Raw genomic sequence first — 23,128 nt, forward strand, 5'->3', positions numbered from 1 at the left:
ATTACCCACAATGCAAATCTACCGCTAGCAGTTCGGTCTGAGACTTGGGTTTGTTATTCTAGTAGCAGCTAATGTAGCCTGGAGACTCTAGCCTCAAGCAAAGATGAAGACTGCGCTACAGAGATCTGGTAAAGTTGTTTTTTTTCCTAACTTCTAATTTTTTTCTTTTCATTATCAAGTGACGTTGCCTCAAGTAACTTCACTTGAGGCAGGTTATCAGACTTCACACAGGTCCCTCTGGAGCCACAAAAGGGATTTATACAGCTTTTTGCATTTGAAGTGGCACTCCCCAACACCTGTAAACACACTTAATGAGTAAAACTGGTGTCATTGTCCTTTAGAATCTGACCTACAGCAAATGGTGTCGCATTCTCAATCCAGATCTCCACTCAACTTTTATATTTTTATGTGCTGTGGCTTTATTCAATGAAATGTATAGTTCAATCTCATCAGCATATCTGTGATAAATAATGTGATGTGTATATTGATACCACCCAAAAGACGCATAACAGGAAACACATGGACTGATTCAGTTCTCCCGTGGAATACCGCAAGGCATGTTGTCAGATGAAAATAATGTGAAACACCGCTCTCTTTTCATTAGAAAAAAGTCCATAATAATCATAATCCTAGAAAAAATAAACTTATGTGAAACCCAACCACTAATTTTATCAAAAATTAAAACAAAAAATTATTAAGCAACCAAAAACCACCAGAGAGCCACATTCTTGGCTAAATGTCCTATAATTTTCAGTGAACTTGCCATTATATTTACTGATTCATTGTGTTATTTGATCTCTAAACAATATGCGTAATAATCAAACATTAAAGCCAACATCATAGCACATAAACAAGGGGTAGTCATTAATCTAATGGAGTGTAATTAAAATCTTAATCACAGTAAGTGACAGGCCTTATCCCATGTCGAATGTCATCAGTATAGCTGAAACAATCAGTGTTATGTCTATCGTATCATCCAAAAGAAGCAAATATAAAAACAAAAGACAGGGACCAAGATAAGTGCCCTGGGGAACTCCACAGTGGGTGTAATAAGACGAATTGAATGTGAAATACCTCTCACTTTTCATTTGAAAATCTTCAAAATAATTCCCAATAAAAACAAAATATATAACATAAAAGAAATTAAACAACAACAAGCCATACCAGATTCTTGACCAGAAGTCCAATCAGCTTTTAAATTTGTCCTGATTAAGTAGTTTTGCTACAAGAAAAAATTAGATCATGGAAATGACTATTTACTGTTATTTTCATTTTATAAGGAGGCATGTAAAACCCAAAGGGGCCCAAGACAACTGCCCTGTGGAACTCCAAAACTCCAAACTCCAAAATATATTTTGTCTGTGTGTGTCTGTGTGTGTGTGTGTGTGTGTGTGTGTGTGTGTGTGTGTGTGTGTGTGTGTGTGTGTGTGTGTGTGTGTGTGTAACAGTAGAAAGAGCACAGCCTGGCATGGTCTTAATCTGTCCACATACCATCCACTGCCTGATATGGAGTGTGTGTGTGTGTGTGTGTGTGTGTGTGTGTGTGTGTGTGTGTGTGTGTGTGTGTGTGTGTGTGTGTGTGTGTGTGTGTGTGTGTGTCATTCGGTGTGTGTTGGGATCATTTCAGAGGCACTGGGCCGAAACCTGACACGACTCTCCCCCCACCCCCACCATCCAACCCGATGTGTCCTCTCTCTCACACACTCTCTCTCACACACACACACACACTGCTACAAATGGGCAGGAAGCTGCAAACCAACAAACAGAGCAGCCGCTACTTGTGTGGAAAAAGAGGAATGGAGTGAGTGTTGGATGAGCGAGGCAGGACAAGAACGAGAGACAGACTCTGTCCTAACGTCCTGTCCAGGCAGATTTAGTGTCAGCGTTCGGTGTCACGGGAGCTGAGGAGGAGAGCTCTGAGAGGAGACCACAAACTGGCTCCTGCTTCATTTCTCTTCTCGGACAATAACCTTCATTTCTTTAACTGACTGACCTGGATGTGACTTCTCCACCTCAACGTTCGGATGATTTATCGTCACGGACGTCTGTGATTAGTCTCACTGAGATACTGGATATCAAGAAGTGTCTCTCACCCTCTGCGCTCGGTACAAGTCAGCAGCATCAAGCGAAACCTACTCAACACTTGGGTTTTACAGTAAATCAAATCCTGGAAATATAAAATAAACCCGCAGCTCACTGAAGCTCATCTTAAGAAACGTGTCCTACAAGAAATAATTACATATAATTTTTTTTTTTTTTTAATTAAAACTGGACAAAGTTGAGGAATTCCCAAGAGACACAGTAAAGTCTCACAGGTCTCTTTGGTGGCGGGAGCTCAACTGTGCTGACAGAGTACGGGCTCGGTCCGGATTTGCTGCCTGCCCAGAGAAACGCTGCAACAGAAATACATCTGCACAAAATGATTATGTGACTGAACGTGGAGACCAGCGGAAAAAAGAAGCAGCTAAACTAAGTGACAAGAGACTGAAATTTACGGTCAGCAGATGCAGAGGAAGGTAAGTAAACAGGTAAAAGGATGGTTGCAGTTTTAAAGTCTTCTCATCTTTTATTTGTCTTTTATTTTTGTCCTTTCTTTTCTTTATTCTTTTGTTTTCTCTTCTTTTTTTATCTTCTCTTGATTTTTTTTTTGAGATTTTCTCTTTCTCTCTTCCATCTGAAATGTTTCTTTCATTATTATTATTATTTTATCTTGTCACGGCCTGTTTTACCTCTTCGTCTCTCGTCCTGTTTGACTTTTCTTCCATCTGTTTTCTTCTTCTGCATTTTTATCTTGTGTCACATGATACTGGTGGTTTTGTGTGGTTTTTCTTGCCCATTAATTCCAAAGCATTTTTTTAACAAGCTTTCAGCAGACACACTTTTAGGCCCATTTTCAACGTTCCAGGCAGCCACTAGCTTCAAATGACTGAATTTACACGTGGGCAGTCCTCTGATTAATGCAGTTGCTACCAGGTGCTGTTACGGTGGCGTGCTCGTGAAAGCTTTGACACCTGATCTTTCAGGTGAATCTGCAGCATTATGATGTGTGTTTTGGTCAAGCTCGAGCCTGGAAGACAAATTTTAGACCCACCCCCGGGTAAGTCGGTGCACACTCATGTTTGAATCCACAGAACTTTATTTTAAAATTATAGCGGAGATCCTGAAGTTTGAGAATATCACAAATGTGGTGCAGTCGTGAAAACATGGAGCTGTATGACGTTCACTCAGTATAAAGGTTATAGGTTTTATGAAGAGTGGCAACGAGGTAACACAGAATATATACCCTTCACATTCAGACAGTGTGGAATAAGATTTTTTCCATCTTTAAAGCTACATAAGGGACAGAAAAGTGGAAAACTGGATGTTTAAGGATCAGGAACATTGTCAAAACAAGTTAGTTGTTCAGCAGCTGCCGACTTTCCAGCCATTGATTACAGATTTCAGACAAGTTTCAAGACTCTGCAAGGTGGTTTTCGTAGAACTGAACTAAAACCAATCTAAAATGAGCCGTGTGTTTTTGAAAAACGGTCAGTGGTGACTCGAGTATGTGCAGTTTATACTGACTGGTCTAAAACGTGCAGAGGCACCAGCGCAGCCCCTTGAAAAACGGACAGCCGTGCCGGCTGACTGCAGCAGATTAGACCGGTTGTCAGTCGTCTCTGCTATCGACAGGAGGAGGTGAAGCTTGGCGGCGCAGCCACGTCGCCGCCGGCCGACCTGAGCTGCCTGCGGGGCGGCGGGGGAGCGGACCGCGAGGCGGGGCTGGCGACGCTGGAGAAACAGCTCATCTGCCCGATCTGCCTGGAGCTGTTCAGCAAACCGGTGGTCATCCTGCCCTGCCAGCACAACCTCTGCAGGAAGTGTGCCAACGAGCTCTACCAGGTGTGGGACACAGCACGCATGTAGGCCGCTGCTAATGTGTGTTTGGTGTGTGGCTCTGTACATGCAGTCCGCGGACGTGCGCTCAGTGCTGCACATGTATGTAGCGTGTGTGCAGGGACACACTCGTCTTTCATCCCACACTTTTTCTATCATGGGCCAGTACCGCGTTGTTCACACACACACACAAACACACACAAGATTGGTGCGTGTGTGTGTGCAGTGGATTATCAGTGTCTAAAATGGGATGTGTGGATGTTTAACTGGTTCGCTCATGTACATGAAGGTCACCTGCCCTGACCTATATTTACTGCCATTGTTTAGACTGTGTGTGTGTGTGTGTGTGTGTGTGTGTGTGTGTTTTGCGACTCTGCTTGTCGATGAAAAGCTCAGCACATCCATCCAATCACTGGGCACTTCAATGCAATTTGGGCTTTTTGAGGTACTTCGGTTTTAGTGGAGTATATACGTTGTAATCTGCTTGATGCTTCTTCTCCACTTCCTTTCAAGGGGAAATATCGAACCTTCCACTAAACTTCCAGTATAATGAAGCTGTAGTTATTAGTTACTTTGGAGATTAAGTTTATGAACACACGTTCCGCAACTTCCAAAGCTCATGTGATGCCACTAATGATGCAATAAGAAGATGTGCACGTGACCTTTTCTGATCCGGTTCTCGTTATCCTGCGCCCCCCGAACATCGCTGACCTCTGTGGTTTTACCGTCGGCGTTCCCAGAACCCGTAATCCGTCTGGATCTCACGCGCTGACCAGGCTCCCACCTTCGGATCGGCAGAACACACACAAACACGTAGTAGGTCACAAGTCCACAAGTCCTACAGCAGGAGGACTAACGCTGTGCATACCTGACAGACTCCGCCCCCGCTGTCATGCTCACGTTCATGACCTCTGACAGCGAGAGGTCTGCCCTCCGCAACACACTGACACAAACACACACTGACCGGCTTTCATGCAATAAAAAGATTTAGCTCTCACCTGCCCGGTTTGGACATGCCGATCCCCACCACACCCCTCGATCCCTGCCGGGCCACGTACCGTTTTCCATCGCCGCACTGCCTCAGTGTGTGTATCCAACAGCCACTCTCCCCCTTCTCTCCTCGACCTTTAACAAGCAGTCTGGCTTCACGTGGGGCTATAACCATGAACGCCGTCCTCTCTCTCCCAGTCTTTGGAAAAACCACAGACTTAAAGAATATTACCAGAAACCTTCAGGTCTCCGAGGTGAAACTGTTTTGGTTTTTTAGGATTAGGATTTCATGAAATGACATTGGTTACAGTTTACAAATTCGTGCACAGTCTCAGGATTAAAGGCGCACTGCGGTGGTTTAGAATTGCACTTTCGCTTGCGTAACTTTGGGACATGGGAGAGACTGTTGGCTTAGTTCAGCACAAAGACATGGAACAGGGAGAAACAGCTACTGAGCGGGCTCTGTCCACAGGTAACTAAATCCGCCCACCAACACATCGCACACAGACGGGTCAAAACCGCATGACAGTCCACGGACTCCGAAACAGCCAGGCCCGTGGGGTGCTCCCGTTGCGCTGCGGCGAGCACCTGCCGACGGTGGCATGAGGAGCGACAGACCGCGAACCAACCACGACAGGGCACTGTGGGAGGTGCTGGAACGAGTCGGCGCCGCGACGGCTTCACCGCGCAACGTGCAGGGCTTAACGGATCTGCTGCTGACGTCTCGCCGCCAGATACCGCAGGACGTCTTCAGAGGCCTCGCAGAGTCCCCGCCTCGGCGGGTCAGAGCTGTCGTGGCGGCACATGGTGGACCAACGGCGCATTAGGCAGGGGACTTTCAAGGGGACTATGTGTCAGACCGTTTTTTTGTCCGGGATGAGTACCTTCCTGGACTCTCCCCTGGTTGCCTGGTAAACCCACGGTAACAGCAAGACTTCAAGACTTCAGACCCATTAATGTTGCTGATGAAATGTTTTTGCATCCAACTGTGGACTGTTGGGAGACGTTACACACATATAGACTAAAAGTGGGATAGTGGGATAGTGGATTGAGCTGCAGGAGGCTGTTCAGTCCTTTTTTTTTAATGGCGTTTCAGTCCGAACCATCAGACCTGTAGGAATCACTGTCACCCCGGTTGCTAAGTCTGTTAGGAAGCTCGTAATGGACAAGCGTCAACTCTAGCAAAGACTTAAATCAACTTGAAAGAATTAATCATTTTCAGTTGCTGCTTTTCCAGGTCCAGGTGGAATTAATTCGATTAGGAATTGTTGTTATAAGCTGCCGGGAAGTCCTGAGAAAAATGCGATGTAATGATGAATAATTCTTCGGACTTTCCGTCATACTGTCATACTTTGGCCAGCACGATTGTGAAACAGGTGTAAAATTTCATTCAACGTGGAGTCTCAAGATGGAAGTTGGGGAACCCTGCAGAAACCTTGTCAAAGGACACTAAATACAGACAACTGAGAAGGTGGATTATCTTTGTTATCACCGTTGGAGAACTTTGTAACTGATACAAATACGAATTCAACCTGATCTAGAACACATTCTAACCCAGTTCTCCCAGTCCCGACTGTTGGTCTCTCTACCAGCCCCTGTCTGACCAGCTCTGACCCCCCAGTCGGGCCCAGCAGCAGCTGAGGCTTATTAAAGCCCCTATTTCAGGACGCTCTGCCCCCCTAGCCTTCCCTCCGTCCGTCTCTCTGCTCCTCTCTTCCCCCCAAGCTCTCAACTCTCTAATCGGTTTCCACTTGTGCACAGTTTGTCTCCTGTGATCTCTCCTTTCTGTTGCTGTCGTCATTTAACTGTCCATCCGTATTTCCGTCGTTCTATCTGATGATAAAGCAACAGCGTACTGCTGAAAGCCTTGGCCAGTTTTTTTTTTTTTTCCCACCTTATTCACACAGTGTGGTGGCATTTAAACACTCTTAAGTACCCAACACAAATTAAAGGAATAGTTTAACGTTTTGGGGAATAGGCTTACGAGTTAGTTCAGAGGATTGATACCGTTCTCATGTCAACTCTATTTTAGACTTCATCGGCCTCCTAGTAGCCAAAAAAAAAAAAAACAGTGTCCGAACTTCACTGCATCTATAGCACGTTATGTTTTGTGATTTTTTTTCAAAACAGTTTCATTCATTTTTGTAGTAATATGAAACAGTTGTTACAACGCAGCAACCAACAAATAAGTAATAAAAAAACACAGGAAAGAAACAACATCAACGAAGCAACGCTAGAGTCGCCCGGATGAAAACAAAAACACCCAGTTTCTTTCACGTGTAGCAGATCCCGTAGCCCAGGTCCATCCATCATGGGTCACAACCTGGCCCCAGTCCAAGTGAGTGTGTCCAATACCAGTATTCTGTCCTGAAGGTCTCCAGGTCAAGAGGTAAAGTCCCACAGATAATAAATTAAGCCTCCCTGCAGGGAGATAGTCCACCAGTAGCGTCCAAAGGTTCAGAAATCATTTAGCAAATTTAATGAGATCCTGTTCTGCTCCTCCTGGTGGAATCCCCCCACATGGACGAACAAAATACCCACAATGTGAGCGAGGTGAACAGAGGCTTCTGGGTTTTTATTTAGACCAGTAAACCAAGGTTACTCAATGAGTTTGTGTGTGTGTGTGTGTTTGCTGCCCTCCGGGCTTCAGGGTGTTTACATGCTGGATGGTGAACAGGGGGTTTTCGGATCTCGCTCTTGTTCAGTGACCTGTCCTGAAGCAGCTCTGACTTCACCCAGGGAGACATTTGGAAGATTTCAAACATTCTCCACCGGTGCCACTGACTGATGAATAACCCTGCTGCTAATTGTTAAAATCCCAGCATGCAGCTGTGTTGTCGGACAACAAACTCCAACTGCTGGGTGTTGAAAGGCAGACGGAGATACACAGCTGATGAACGGTACAGTAGAAACTATCACCGCTGTCTTTATATTTGTATCATTTTTTGTTTTGTTTTGTTTTTTTCTGTCCAGCCCTCCCTGTTCCAGGCTCGGACCACCATGCTGGTGAGCAGCGGCCGTTTCCGCTGTCCGTCCTGCAGACATGAGGTGGTGCTCGACCGCCACGGCGTCTACGGCCTTCAGCGAAACCTGCTGGTGGAGAACATCATTGACGTCTACAAGCAGGAAGTCAGCAGCAGCAACAATAGCACAAGGTGAAGAGAGACGACAAGTCATTTAAAACACACTTACACGGAGACACTCAGCTGGCGGTTTATTAGGTACACCTGGGTAAAACCAAGGCAGTCTTATAATGTTTGGTTTGTGTTGAAACTGTGTTAAAGAGGTGTTGATTGACCCGCGTGATCATTTTTGAGCTGTGGACTGTGGTGCCGCTGAGCTGCGCTGCATGACACAGACAGGTGCTGCCATTATTCGGTCCTCGTCATTCATACAAACAGCCACCAGAGTGTAGCCACGGGTGTGTTCCTTCCATCTCTCGCCAGCCCCCTGCCGCTTCCTCCACATCCCGCTAAGCTGATGTGTCCGGACCACGAGGGGGAGAAGGTGAACATCTACTGTCGCACCTGTCAGGTCCCCACCTGTTCCCTCTGCAAGGTGTTCGGGGCTCATCAGTCCTGTCAGGTGGCTCCTCTGACAGACATCTACCAGCAGCAGAAGGTATACAGTATGATAATACACTGTACGGTGGTGTGTGTGTGTGTGTGTGTGTGTGTGTGTGTGTGTGTGTGTGTGTGTGTGTGTGTGTGTGTGTGTGTGTGTGTCGTCTGTGTTGCGTGCGAGAGAAGAGTTGGACTGATGGGTTGGGGATGGAAACCATCATTACAGGGTCTTTTTTTCATGTTCCAGGACCTTTATACGGTGAGTTCTAAGCTACTGCTGCATATTCAGACTATACAATAATTATTGTTGGTCTTTGTTTTTTTTTTAAAAAGGTTCTTAGATACGTTTGTCCCACCTGCAATTCCTACTATTCTGCGATATTCCTACCAGATGGCAGATGTGTACAAAGCTGCAGCACCACTCCTCCTAGTGGTGGCGCAGCATGATGATAATGATGAAAATAGCGAACGCGCGGCTTAGCCCATTTGTATAGCGACTTTAATACAGGTCAGTGCAATTCAAAGTGCCTCACAGGTGATAGTGAAAGAGACTAATGCACACGATATAAAATTAAAAAATCTATAAGTAAAACCAATAAAATAGAGAAAAAGATGAAATTTACAGAATACAAAAGAACTGTTCGGAGGTTAAAATGTAAAATGGTGTGCCTTTGATTGGGCTAGGCTAATCGCAACCTTTAAAAAAAAACTACTCAAGTTCATTTCCTCTCGTTTCTCAGGCGGAGCTGAGCGAAGGAGTCAGTTCGCTGGTGGCTGTCAACGGTAAAATCCAGGCGTTGATCAGTGAGCTGGAGCAGACCTGCAGAAACATAGAGGTGTGTGGGCAAGTAATCCTAAAACGTCTCATCAAGTCTCACAAAAGTCCGAAATCTCAGTGTCTTTTTCCTTCGGGTTTTTAAACAAATAAATCTTGACTTGATATTCCTTAAGAAAAAAAAAAAAAAAATCAACCTCAGCTTCTGTTTTCTAATCCTGCCTATTTGCAGTTTCTTAAATGTAATTGATCTAATATATGTTGTTGTTTTGCCAGCATGGTTTCATAAATTGCCTCTATGTACAATATTTGAACAGTGTTTTTTATTGTGTGGTGTCACTCACTATGAAAGCATGCGTTTTGTTTTTCGCAACCCTCTTCGTTTCGCCCTCAACAGGAGGACTGTAAGACCCGGAAACAGAGCGTGTGCGACAAGTTCGACGGCATGTTTTCCATCCTGGGGGAGAGACACAAGGTCAGGTTCTGTTCTGCTCTTTGACTTCGCTCGAAAATTCACTGTTTGGTGCCTTCGAGGAGCTTCGACAAGCGCGGTGGCGGTTGAACAGAATAGCGGCGATATTGGCAACAGCCGTACTCTGATACCACTGTCACATGTAGGAGTAGAAGGAGCAGTTCTGAAAAAAACAAACCCAAACAAAACACTGACCCAATAAATAATGTAATATTACATATGCAGTTCATTTGATACATGAATGGATGACTCACATTACAAAACTGTCAGTTCTCTTCAAGACTGTCCTGCAGAATATACTGATAGAGATTAGGAGATTAGCTCCTGCTGATATTCAGTACATGGCAAATATTTGTGTCGTATATGAAAAGTATATGTCCTGCAGCATTTTAATGGCAGCGGCAGCAGCAGCAGCAGCAGCAGCAGCAGCAGTATCAGTACCAGTAGTAGTAGCAGTAGTAGTAGCAGTAGTAGTAGCAGTAGTAGTAGTAGCAGTAGTAGTAGCAGTAGTAGTAGTAGCAGTAGCAGTAGTAGTAGCAGTAGCAGTAGCAGTAGTAGTAGCAGTAGTAGTAGCAATAGCAGTAGTAGCAGTAGCAGTAGCAGTAGTAGTAGCAGTAGTAGTAGTAGCAGTAGTAGTAGCAGTAGTAGCAGTAGTAGTAGTAGTTGTAAATGTAGTGGTAGTTGAAACCGATGTTGTCACCATCATCATCTTCACCATTACTGCATCATCACCTTGAAGGCGATGACACAGCGAATCAGCTCCGAGCAGGACGAGAAGACGGGCCGCGCCCGGGCGCTGGTGCGTTGCTATGGAGACAGCATGGAGGCCAACGCCAAACTGATGGAGAGGGCGTTGAGCGGCATGGAGGAGCCGGACATGGCTGCTTTCGTCCAGGTGGGCGGTAGTGGGCACGTTTACGCCTTGAACGTTAGCGGCAGTGTCCATGGTGTTCACAACGGAGAAGGGCAGACGGATCAGTGTCGGACTGAGAAACGACGGGAATGAAATTCCAAATTGCTGATACTCACAAAACAACCTCTCTCTGAATAAGTCTCGGTAACCCTGAAGTTAAAAAAAAGAGTTATCTCTTTCAAGAGTCACCCGTGTACAAGAATAAACCTGTACAGTTTAAATGTGGACACACACAGAAAACTCCACACAAGTTCGAACACTTTTACATTAAAGTAAAGCAATTACAGGTAAAGTTTGATTTGGCTTAAAAAGGTCTAATGAAGAGAGGTCACCGAGTTGTTGCACTGTGGGAAATGTGGTCTTGAGAGTTGCTTTTGGACCTTGGCCAGTACTAGACACGTAACACTGTGAAAATTACTGTGCATTTCAGCCTCTACTGCCCCAACTTTCACTAGTCACTGTGCATCATATGCTTTTTAGGTGTGTATGGCTTTTTTTTGCGCAAATAAGAAGTCTTGAAAGCTGGGAAGTGATCCGTCTCTGAAATGCTCTCTCTCTCTCTTGTCTTTTTCCCTCTGCCCTCTTCCTCCCTCCAGAATTCAAGAGAGCTGATCACAAAGTGAGTATTGTGCTTTTATTTTACGCGATGAGATCCTCTGTTCAATACGTGCATGTGCTTGACTTTGTATAGACCTTTTGTTGTTTATACCTTTTTATTATGTACTTTTTGGCTCTATTCTATACAGTAAATTCTTTGTTTATCAAAATTTTCCCCCCCTCGTATTCATTCATTACTCCCTGTACTTTCCTCAGAGTCATAGCAGCGGCCACCTCCGGTCCGGCTGAGACGCTGAAGCCTGGTTATGAGAATATGAGCCACTACAAATTTAACTTTAGCCGACAGGAGAGAGCCCTGAGGAGCATAGACTTTATTAAAGGTAAGAAACAGGACTGTCAGACCTCAACACTGAGAGACTTTATTTTTGTAATTTACCAATTAAATTGAGAAAAACAAAACAATTTTGACTTTCAACTACAAAGAAAAAAGCAGCATAATTCGTTCATCTGCAACGTTACGTGCAAAACTACCCGGCTGCAAAACGAAGCGCTGGTTTGGAAAAAAAAGTCGAATTATTTCAAATGCTTGGTGTATGTGTAAAGACTGAACTGTCAAGCTACCTGCCAGGAACAAGAGTGCAGATGTAACACACACTAGGTGACCTTATCTCTTCTGGGTTTTTTTTTTTTTTGCGGGGTTTAAGGTCTGTGATGAGTCTGGTATTAAAAAATGGTTGGTCGCTGCAGTCGGTGAGGAAGAGCCGGTGAGGAAGATCAGCCCCACCCAAGCACGCAAAATAACCAAAAATGAAGAAGCCGAAAGTCTTATCGATCAGCACCAATGCCTCGGTGATTGTTAGGCCAGATGCTTCCACCCCACTCCCTTTTCTTAAAAGAGAAACTTTACATTTTTTTACTGTATAACAATCCTAACATAATATTCTTAGGTCTTATTTATTTACATGGTTTTAGACAAGCGCTGTTTAGGTTCTTTCTAGGACGAAACATTTTACCTAATTGTATAAGAAATTTTATATATATATATACATATACATACACACAGACATCACTGTAATCAGTTTCCATTTCGAAGCATGTCAGCACTGAAAACCCAGAGCTGAAAGAAAAACCTAGACTCGACAGTAGGTGTTCGGGTAAATGCTGAATGTGGAAGAAAACTATCAGAGCTTGTAAACAGTTCCGTTTGAGACTGAGGTCTGATTATGTCTATTTTACAAGGTTTAAAATGCCTGAGAACTTCATACCGGAACTGATGAAGCCTCTTCGACACTAAAACAGCAAATACAGTAAATTTTTTGACTTGGTAGCTCAGATTGAGCTCAGTAGAACCTAGAAAATATCTAGCACCACATCATCTGAATATTTTAAAGTGAAAACACACACACTAAAACACCAAAAAACTGCTAAATGTGAATCGAGTGCTGCAATACAAATATTAAATGTCGTTGAAGTACAGTTTTATTTTTGTTGTTTTGTATAGTGAAAGCTCAAAAATGTGTCAACACACTATGACTTAAATAATCCTTACAGACAAGTCCAAGCAAGCATTCAGTATCAACAGGTTTTGTTGTCTCTCTCCAGCTGTGGAGGATGTTCCTGAAGAACCAGAGGCTGAACCAGAGCCAGAGGAACCCAAAGAGGCCTCTGTCCAGAACACTGAACCAGAGCACCACCAGGAAACCTCCATCCAGAACCTGGAGTCTGTTGTAGAACCAGTTATAGAGACAATCCCAGCACTGATATCACCCCCAGGGGAACCAGTACAGACAGCAGCACCAACACCAACCCTGATTCCACCAGCTCCAGGACTGTTGAGAGACTCCGTGGAAGCTGAAGGGGCAGATCTGCAGCCAGCGACCGACGACGCAGACCTGAATGATGAAGGATCGGGTCCGATTAAGAACAAGGAGGAGGAGGAGGAAGAGGAGGCCGAGGGATGTGCAGCTCCTGACTCTGTTAAAGAGGTGAACATCTGTGAACCCCAGGAGGGAATGAGCACACAACAGGTACAGTGCCACACCTGTAAAGAAAATCCTCTGCCCCAAACTCAAAACTACGTTTATTTAAGTGTAAACCGTCGAGGTTCTTTGGTAAATATATCAAGCTTCCCCTCTTCAGTGTTTATGTCAGCCACATGGAAGATGTTTTTAACGTAACAATGTTTTTCTCATGCAAACTATTTAAAGGACCACTGAGCCCATTAACTATCGTTTGTGTACGTATTACATCATTTTCCAAAGTATGAAAAACTTAAAGTCGTCTTAAGGATCATTTTAGACTGATTTCCTCCCTTTCACACAGCATCTAGTCTCACTTCCAGTCGTCTTTGAAAACCAATCACAGAGATTTGACATTTTCTGGAAGTAATCCATCATATTAAGCAATTTGTGGACTACAAGTACATCTGGTTAAATAACTTTATTATTAGTTGGTGCTGGACCTTTTTAAAAATCTCTCCACAGTGCTGCATTCAAGAACTTCAACTTCTGAGAATAAGACAAGCGCATTTCAGATGGCGTTAATGAAGTCTGTTGAGAAAACCATGAGATCCAGTGGACAAAATAACCACGGATGCAACCAAAAATACACTCACTGATCACTTTATTAGGAACACCATACTATTACTGGGTAGTTCCCCCCTCTGCTCTCAGAACAGCCTCAGGTCTTCGTGGCCTGGATTCCACACGATGTTGGAAACTCCTCTGAGATTCTGGTCCATGTTGACCTGATTGCAGCACATAATTTCTGCAGATTTATCAGCTGCACATTCAAGTTGCCAGTCTCCTGATCTACCACATCCCAGAGGTGTTGTACTGGATCCAGATCTGGTGACTGGGGAGGCCACTGAAGTTCACTGAACTCATGATCATGTTCATGAAACCAGAGTCGACTTCTGCTTTGTGAAATGTTGCATTATCCTACTGAAAGTATCCAATAGAAGATGGTCAACTGTGGCCATAAAGGGAAGCACATGGTCAGCAACAATACTCAGACCGGCTGTGGCGTTCAAACCATGTTTGGTTGGTGTTAAGGAGCCCAGAGTGGAAGCAAGAAAACCTTCCCCCCACCATTACACCACCACCAGCCTGGACTGTTGACTCAAGGCAGGTTGGGTCAATGGATTCATGCTGTCTCCAAATTCGGACCCTACCATCTGCTGCCTCAGCAGAAATCTAGATCCATCAGACCAGGCTCCGTTTTTCTAGTCTTCAGCTGTCCAGGTCTGGTGAGCCTGTGTCCACTGCAGCGTCAGTTTTCTGTTCTTGGCTGACAGGACTGGAACCTGACCTGTTGTAGCTTATCCACCTCAAGGTTGGACGTGTCGCTTGTCCTGAGAAGCTTCTCTGCTCACCACAGTTGTAGAGAGTGGTTAACTGAGTTACCGTAGCCTTTCTGTCAGCTCCAACCGGTCTGGAAGTTCACCTCTGACCTCTCTCATCAACAAGGCGTTTCCGTCCACTGAACTGATGCTCGCTGGAGGTTTTTTGTTGTGCGGCACCGTTCTGAGTAAAAGCTCTACAGACTGTTGTGTGTGACAATCCCATCAATCTGATGTTTGATGTGAACATTAACTGAAGCTCCAGACCTGGATCTGCGGGATTTTATTCACTGCACTGCTGCCATGTGATTGGCTGATTGGATAACTGCTTGAATAAGCAGGTGCATGGATGTTCCTAATAAAGTGCTCAGTGAGTGTATAATCACCAGTGTTCATCTGATGCCAGATCTGGCCAGTTAAAGAGGCAGTGACTTGCACCCATTAGTAATTAGCAATGTTCATGGACGAATTATGAGACAAGGGCCCCTGGGCAAAGACTTGTAAAAGGCCCCCTGCCTCCCTGCTCATTGTGTTGTTTTTGTGTGGAAAATGGTCAATAATAGTTAATGGGCTAAAACATGCAGAACTATCTGAATGCACTAAATCTGTCTTCCTTCACATATCAGTGTGAGGGGGAAGGGGCAGCAAGCGATGCAGGTGATTATGTGGCACAGAGAGAGACAGAGGAAAAACAAGATGCTCAGGATGAAGAAGAAGAACTCCAGATGAAGGAGGGGCCAGATGCCATGTTTTACCCCAGCTGGTACGAACCAGGCCACAGGCGCAGGGTTATCCCTGCTCTGTCTGCACCTGATACAGACCAGATGATGTCCTCAACACAACCGGCCGGGGGTTCCCTTTCAGAGGCCAGGACCCAGAGTGAGTCTCACAATGCAGTGCGAGCCATGTCTGACCTCCAGATCCAACCACAACCTCCGTGGAGTCAGGATTCCCAGCTCCCGTCTGAAACTCAGCCTCATATCCAGGAACAGGGCATGTCTTACCCCAACCAACCTCCCTCTGGACCTGCACTCTTCCCCCACCTGCAGCCACAACAACTCCCCCTTTCCACTCGGCTTTGCGCTCAGCCATATTTTCCTCTCTCTCAACCTCCACACCGCTCAGAAAACCAAACCCGAAATCTGCCTCCTCTTCGTGAATCCCAATCTCAACCACCTAAAATGCCCGTCGAGTTGGACCGTGCTTTTATACCCGTTCCCCGAGTGCAGCCAGCCAGGCAGTCCCTGGGAGAAGCTGGAATAACCCAGGATGAAAATGAGGAGGAGGAGGAGGACATGCAGGGCTGGGTGTGCCTAACTGGGACTGTGGATACAAGTTTCAGTCTGGCGGAGGGTAGTTTTGATCTAGGAGATGCTAGTTTAGACAATTTTTCTGATAGTAATGATATTACATTGTCCGTGCTACCAGAGGAGACTAGTTCAGGGATGGATAAGGAAAACTTTAAGCTCAGGGATGGAAGGGAAGGGGACGTGGAAGAGAGAGAGCAGCTTGGGGAGGATATTTTAGGTCTTAATGGGGCTTCAGAGCTGAAAGGAAAAGGGTTGGGAGGGGGTCATTTTGAAGCTGAGATGATGGAAAAAGGAAGCGTTTGGTCTGATGAAAGAGGTGAGGTGCTGAGGAATGATTTCTCCAGGCTGGAGAAGGATGCTGTAGCTACGAGGGATGGTAGCTCCAACGTGAAAAGTGACGGCCCGGATGTGGAGACTACAGACAGCTTGATATGGGGAGACCGAGATGCAAAGTTTGAGGCTGGTAGTTCGATGTTTGCAGAAAATAAACAGGAGGACGGGGCGAACACTGAGCAGCCTGAAGACTTTAGTTCCAAAATGGACACAAGTGTTGCTGAAAGTGAAGAGAAAATAACCTCCTGTGTCTCTCTCCAGGTCAGTGTTGTCTGGTTTTACCATCATCATCATCATCACCATTGTTGCCATCGTCGACCAGGCTCTTGCACCCGTCACCCACCTGCTGATGTGGCTACACCTCCACACTGTCTTCTTCTTCTCTCTCGTTCTCTCTTGATCGTGGTTGTTGCTGTTTATGTTTCGCAGAGTCGCTTTTTGCAACTTGGTAGCCGCTGCTTCAGCTCTGTGTTCGAGGTCTCTGTGTTGTTTGGATGGAGGAAGGAGGGACCGAGGGAAAACGATTTCAAAAAGTATTTTACCCCCCAATATTAAAAATGAATCCCTATCAAGTGAAAAGCCTGCTCCGGAGCCGTTTTTTGACCATGAGTTAACAGTATTCTTCCATATATTGAAAGGAATCTTGTTGATTTAATTTACAAATGTCTCTAAACACAGGTAGTGGTCGCCAAATACTTTTGTTCGCATTCTGCAACAGTTTTCTGATCCGCTGCTTGAATAAAAGGCACCATTACAAGTAAAAGTCCTGCATTCAAAATCCTACGTAAGTCAAGGTGCATAATTATTATCAGAAAAAGGCAGTCAGAGTATGGAAGTAAAAGTACTCGTTCTGCAGACAAAGGTCCCCTGAAACTGATTGGTTATTATCTGTCACATTATTAGTTTATTAAGACTGGTGCATCAATGTGCAAGCAGTATTTTAATGTTTTAGCTTCTTGAGGTGGAGCTGGTTTTACCTCCTTTATATACAGTTTGCCAGTTTAGTCCAGCGGTTCCCAACCAAGGGTTCGGGCCCCTCCGAAGGGTCTCCAGATAAATCTGAGCGGTCATCAGATGATTAATGGTAGAGGAAAGAACATAAAACAAAGTTCTAATACATAATTTGTCTTCATATTTTGGACTCCGCTCTCATTTTTTTTTTCTTTTTTTTTGTGAAACGTTGGATAATTGGACCCTTGTTGGGCCTTGAAACCAAAAATGAAACCATCTGAGGGGAAATCTCTCAGTGGGGTTGAAGTGTAAAGTAGCATTAAATAGAACAATAAGAAGGACCAAAGCACAAGTACAGGTACTTCAAAGTTGTACTGAAGCACAGTGCTCGAGTAAATGTACTTAGTTACTTTGCACCACTGTTCAGCAATAACATATTCCGTCAGCATGAGCTCACGAGTGGCCTGTTAGTCTTCCTCATCGCTGTCAAGGCCTCATGGGAGCTGTGGTTGTTGAATTCTTACAGAATGGCAGTTGTTCTGTCTGCTTAAAGCGACATGGTACAAAAACTCAACTCTCGGGAAGAGTAGCAAGAGTACAGGTAGATACGGATTTCTCTTTCTGACAGAAAACGTTTCAGAGTTTCAGGGCGGCTGAGGAAACAGACGCTCCATGGAGAAAACGGCGGAGTTACAGATATTAGTGGAACAGAGGGAGTAGATCTCCAGAGATTTCTAATCACAAATTCATCATTTAGTAAATTATAAACAGTCAGATTAGATGAGTTGGACTGGATGACTGCCTTCCTCCTTTCCCAAAAATTCTTCCCTTTTCATCAATCTTTTCATCTCATCACCTCAACCACTTTTCTCGTCCCTTTTCCTTGTCACACCATCCTTTCCTACATCCCCCCCCCCCCCATCTCTTCCTGTCCCCCCCCTGTATTTACCATCTCCCCCATCTACCCCTCTCTCTTCCATCCCTCCATCTTCCTCCAGGCCGTCACTCTGCTCTTCTACCTGTTGGCCTTCCTGGTCATCCTGCAGAGGGTTTGGTCTTACATCGGCTGCTTCATTTGCACATAACACCAGCAGGGGACACATCCATCCTCACTGCTGCACAGCTCAGGTACACACGCCTGCTTGCTCCACCAGGAAGTGCTGTTCAAGGCTTTTATTCTGGAAAAAAAAGGAATAACTACGATGGAGTTCGCAATTTAAGTGTTTCTTTTCTAACATAATCTGCTGATTTTTAAGAATAACAATTGCCTAAAAAAATGCCTACACTGAGGAATGCTGGCATGAAAATGATGCAGGTATGCAGATTAATGGCTGGTCTGGCTTTACTCATTTCAAGTCTCGTTTGTAAAATATTTCTCCTTATAAAAATTGCATTTTGTGTATTTTGACTTGAGTCTACTGCCACTACTACTGCTACTTCATATTAATATCGAAAGAAGAAGAAAATGAAGACAAAAAGAAGGATCAATTAAAAAGAAACTGATAATTTTATATTAACATGTTTTGCTTTTCATGACAAATTAACCCTGATCCTCGCCAAGACAAGGAGGTAAAAGATTAAGACGAAAACAGGGCAGATTTTTAAAATTATAGATTCAAATAAAAACTACAAAAGGTGAAATAACAAATGAGAATGGTTTTCTATTAAAAACCAGAAGTGAAATCCTCTGACAACAGCAGTTTAGTCTTGTCTCTGATGACACCTTGTGAAACAACTGTGTAATTACAGTTCAGAATCAGGCAAAGGCCCAAGTCAGTAAACACTAAAAATATGAGGATGAATAAACTGTCTGACCTGAATCTATCAACAGCTTTCGTGGTATTTTTTATAACTTAACTTTTTTTTCTTGCTGTCTTTATGTGCCGGGAACGCTAACATGACCCTGCGCTTCACGCTGCATGATAAGTTTTGGAAATTTCATAGATATGCATTGAAGCGCTTCTTTTCTTTGCCTCTTCACATATTGTTGCATGCATAATGTGAAGAGCCCTTCCGCACTGTAATTAAATACATTGTAGAAGATCATTGGAAATGTCTTTTGAGAGAAAATATTATTTTGCCATCAAGTCTTTTTCCTCGTGCAGCTCATTTGTCACGTTTGGGTAAATACAGGAAATACAGTACAGTGATAGTACACAACAAGGTGGCTCATTTTTATGTTGACTGTTTTCTGAGTCAAACTGTGTAACACTTAACAGAGTGTAGCCTCAGTAGCCTCTGTCAGCGCTGAAAAGAAGAGAGACAATCTGTCAGGTAAGGCGAAGAACGCTCAGGCATGTAGGAGGCCCCCCACCCTTTCTACAGGGGAGCAAGACCCCCCCAACCAGACTGAAAGAGACTATTTGTGGTGGTTTCGCATCCATATTTAAGTGTTCAACCACTGAACATTAAATTAAACAACAGGCTGTTGTTCCTAAACAACAGTTCTAGTCTGATATTAATTTACCTCTTACTATAAATATTTGTCCTGGTGACACTGTGTCATGGACATTCATATAGAACCGTCTGCTGTCCCTCTCTGCTCCAGATGGAGACTGAGACTAGGAGTCCTGCTGAGACCAGTACCCCGCTCTCCTCCTCTACCTCCTCCACCTCCTCCCCCGCCCTCAGGGAGGCTCCTCGTCGACCCAGTTTCTGCTTCTCCTGGCTCAACCCCCTCCACAAGAAGTAGCGGAAGGAGAGGATCGTTTGGAGATGAAGTTTTACTGAAGAGATAAAGAAAGATGCACTTCACCTCCGGAGTCAGTTTCACCAGCCCAGCGTTGCTCCGAGACTGAAAACATACTTAAATCTGAGAACCTCAGGCACTACTGAGTTTCTTTAGTTTTATTATCACTGTTCTAAAGATTAATCCGGTTTAAAATACGTTAGCACTTCTGTGTTGTGTGGACAAAACAGGAGTAGATCTGCTCTGGATCTGAGTGTCTAAAGGGAAAAACGCTCACGCTGTCGATGTTTTATTTTGAAAACTTATTGAGAATTAATTGAGTTTTTTGTTTTGTTTTTGGAAGCTGTTACACTTGGCACCGAAGGTCTCCACAAGCTTTATGTTTCTGACTTTAAGTAAGATCTGCAGAGGGTAGGAGTACAGTAGTGTATAAGAAGTATTTGGAATAGCAGCCGTTGCCGTTATCTCAGCAGCTGTAGTCACAGTAGAACTAGTAATAGCAGCAGCAGTAACAGGGGAAGTTATGTTTTTGTAAAAGTTTGTGTATTAGCAGTTGAAGAAGATGCATAAGTACAAGTTTTAGTACCTACAGCAGCAGGAGCAGCAGCAGAGCAGTAGTAGTAACAGTGGCGGTATCTGGTTTACTGCATTAGCCTGTTACTTTGGGTGTGGGTGCGGGATGTGAACAGAAATTCAGGTTGTGATCATTATCGCAGCATTTCAGTGTTTTATTAATTGTGCCAATATTTGAGCTCTCACGCATCAGCCAGCTCGCGCTGTTACGGATTTGGGTAAAATGGAACTGAAAAACATTCAGAAATAGACATAAGAACCTGCGTCTAGGTGTTGTTACTGATTTCTGTCAAAGGAAATCCAAGGTTTCAACAGCCTTTTGCTGGGGATCTGCAGTCGTGATCATAGTCCTATATTAGAAACAGGGAAAAGAATAGCTCTCATTGTAAAAGAGGAATCAGTGACTGTAGATGAAGGAAAGGATGAATTACAGTGGAAGTAGCTGTAGCAGTAGCAATAATAGAAGAGGTCACTGTCTTTTTTCTTATTAGAAAGATTTCAAACACTGCTAGACCCGGTCGAGACCCGGGCGTCCAGCTCGAACCGGTTTGAACTGGTGATGTCGGACGCCAGATGGGATTCAGTGTGGTTTGGTTTGGCACTGAAAACATTTGTGTGTGTGTGAGTTGAAGAGTCAAAAGTATTTTTAGGCACTTTTTGAGAGTTTTTTTTTTTTTTAAGCTGTTGTCTGTGCATGATGCAGGTCAGAGATGTCAGCTTTGTTGGGTATATTTATAGATTAAATAAATCTGATTTTGGTCACCTGAAGTGTGTGTGTATTTCTGTATGTGCAAAGCTGGATCACCAACTGCCCTGGGGCCCTATGACCCCCATGGGAGTACCTACACGCTGCCTGTTTTGACCTCCTGCTTGTTTTTGGACGTTGCCTTTCACCTGCCCGATTCTCCTGCCAGCCTGCTGCCGACCGCCGCCCGCTCCCTGGCTTCGCCCCCGGGGTGTCCTCGCCTGCTTTCCGCCTGCCGGGCCTAAATGAAGGCGAACCGATTTGAACTTTTTCTCTGAGTCGCACATCTGGGTCCTTCCAATTCTGAGCCGTGACCGAGACTGACACAGAAAACCTGGGGCAAGGTATTATTATTGCAGCGTTGACGTTTTCTTTTCATGATGTATTTACTTGTCTGGCAATTCATCTATAACTAATTGATTAATTAACTAGGGTATTAAGTTTTACAAGTAGTAAAAAAAAACAAAAAAGGACATAACATTTCCCCAAAGTCCAAGGTGACATATTCAAATGTCTCGTTTTGTCTAAAACCTGAAGAGATTCAGTTTATTATCATAGATACCAGAAAATTAGCAAACATTCGTGTTCGAGAGAGATTTTTGTCACTTTTGCTTAAAAAAAAAACAAACTTCCAACGATTAATCAATAATCAAAATAATAATAACAATTGCTGACGAGCTGATTAATCGACTAATCGTCTCAGCTTTTAGTTGGTTTCTAGACTGTAACACAGCAACCACGTCGCCAAACACCTGGACGTCGCCTGTCCCTGCGACGTCACTTCACCACGCCGGAAAAGAGATTCCCAGAAACCCCGCATCAGTCGGCAGCGAGGAACTTCCTACTTCCTACTTCCTACTTCGAAATAAAGGCCCCGAAACCTAGATCGACTTTGACGGACGCCGCGCACTTAAAGTTGAGCGTTAAAATATTCAGTATCATTTATGGGAAAGGCGGCGTTTTTACTGCCAGATTAAAAGTTCGATATATACTGACTCCAGGTGACGAATACAAAATACTGTAGGCTCAGTATTTACATACACAAACAGAACCAGGCATATATTTTATTCTGAAAACTATATTTCCACCATTGATTATAATAATATTATTAATAATAATTTCATCATGAGGCCCATCCTTACAAGTACATACCATATATGATATATTTTACTTAACAGATTTTTAAATTAAATCTGACTACATTTTAGTACAAGCGTACACATTTTTTCTGTGTTCATGTAGCAATGGTGAGGAAAAAAGTTAAGAAGTGTCTGCGCCCCGGATTTTAGCTCCCCCTAAATTCGTTTGACTGAAGGAACCCCGGAGGATCTTCATCAGGCAGAAATATAGAATGGGACGTGCACACACCTTCCTCTCTGTTAGTGCCACCACCGGAGAACATGACCACAGTTCAGTGTTGCATTCATCCAAAACCACCACTTCCGGCTCTCCAAAACACGATGCGGGGAGTTTAGTGGAATCACCTAATATTTTCCTGTCAATGTCAAAATGTAAAATGTGTAAATTTCAGGTAAATTCAACGTAGAATGTCGAGTTTTAATTTTCAGACCTCAGAACTTATAAACATCAGCTGTTCTGACTTGAATCGATGAGTTGAATGCGTGAGCTGCCGAGAGGTCACTCAACCCATCGAGTGAAGTTTTTAAAGAAACAAAACCAGCCTATTAACAGACGGCTTCCCAGCATGCATTGTTTGAGACTTAAAACCCTCCAGAGACGTATTGTGAAGAAAACAGACACGATGAAAACTCGCTGTGTCTTTATTACATGTTAAATTAAGTCCTGGTTGTTTCTTTTCATAATGATGAAAACAACACCAACCACCATAAAGGTTAGTACTGAATTCAGTCCCGACCCCAGTAGACTTTAACCGAGTCACTGGGAGCAGCCTGTCCTGTTGCCTTTGTGCTGATTCTGGTACAAAATGGCATCAACGGCTGCAGACCGAAGTTGTTCGTGTCCAGTGATGAACTGATCCTTCGAGCTGAGGAAATGTTACAGAGGAGAAAATCTGTCTGT

At 44.1% G+C, this 23,128-nt stretch overlaps 1 protein-coding gene across 2 annotated transcripts; it reads left to right on the forward strand.

Annotated features, from left to right (window-relative positions):
• The first annotated feature begins 2,283 nt into the window (after positions 1-2,283).
• Positions 2,284-20,991, forward strand: trim101 (tripartite motif containing 101). Of its 2 annotated transcripts, none has more exons than XM_040153887.1 (12): positions 2,284-2,528; positions 3,673-3,882; positions 7,840-8,021; positions 8,313-8,487; positions 9,170-9,265; positions 9,602-9,679; positions 10,416-10,571; positions 11,186-11,208; positions 11,403-11,527; positions 12,750-13,174; positions 18,080-18,209; positions 19,630-20,991. In XM_040153887.1, the coding sequence occupies exons 1-11, from the start codon at positions 2,505-2,507 to the stop codon at positions 18,164-18,166; spliced, it is 1,581 nt and encodes a 526-aa protein (XP_040009821.1). In that variant the 5' UTR covers positions 2,284-2,504; the 3' UTR covers positions 18,167-18,209; positions 19,630-20,991. The 2 variants fall into 2 exon arrangements, with proteins under 2 accessions (XP_040009821.1, XP_040009822.1); XM_040153888.1 differs by having other exon boundaries at positions 2,284-2,516.
• Positions 20,992-23,128: the final 2,137 nt, after the last annotated feature.

Source organism: Xiphias gladius, chromosome 18, assembly GCF_016859285.1.
Source record: "Xiphias gladius isolate SHS-SW01 ecotype Sanya breed wild chromosome 18, ASM1685928v1, whole genome shotgun sequence".
In the NCBI taxonomy this organism is placed as follows: Eukaryota; Metazoa; Chordata; class Actinopteri; order Istiophoriformes; family Xiphiidae; genus Xiphias; species Xiphias gladius.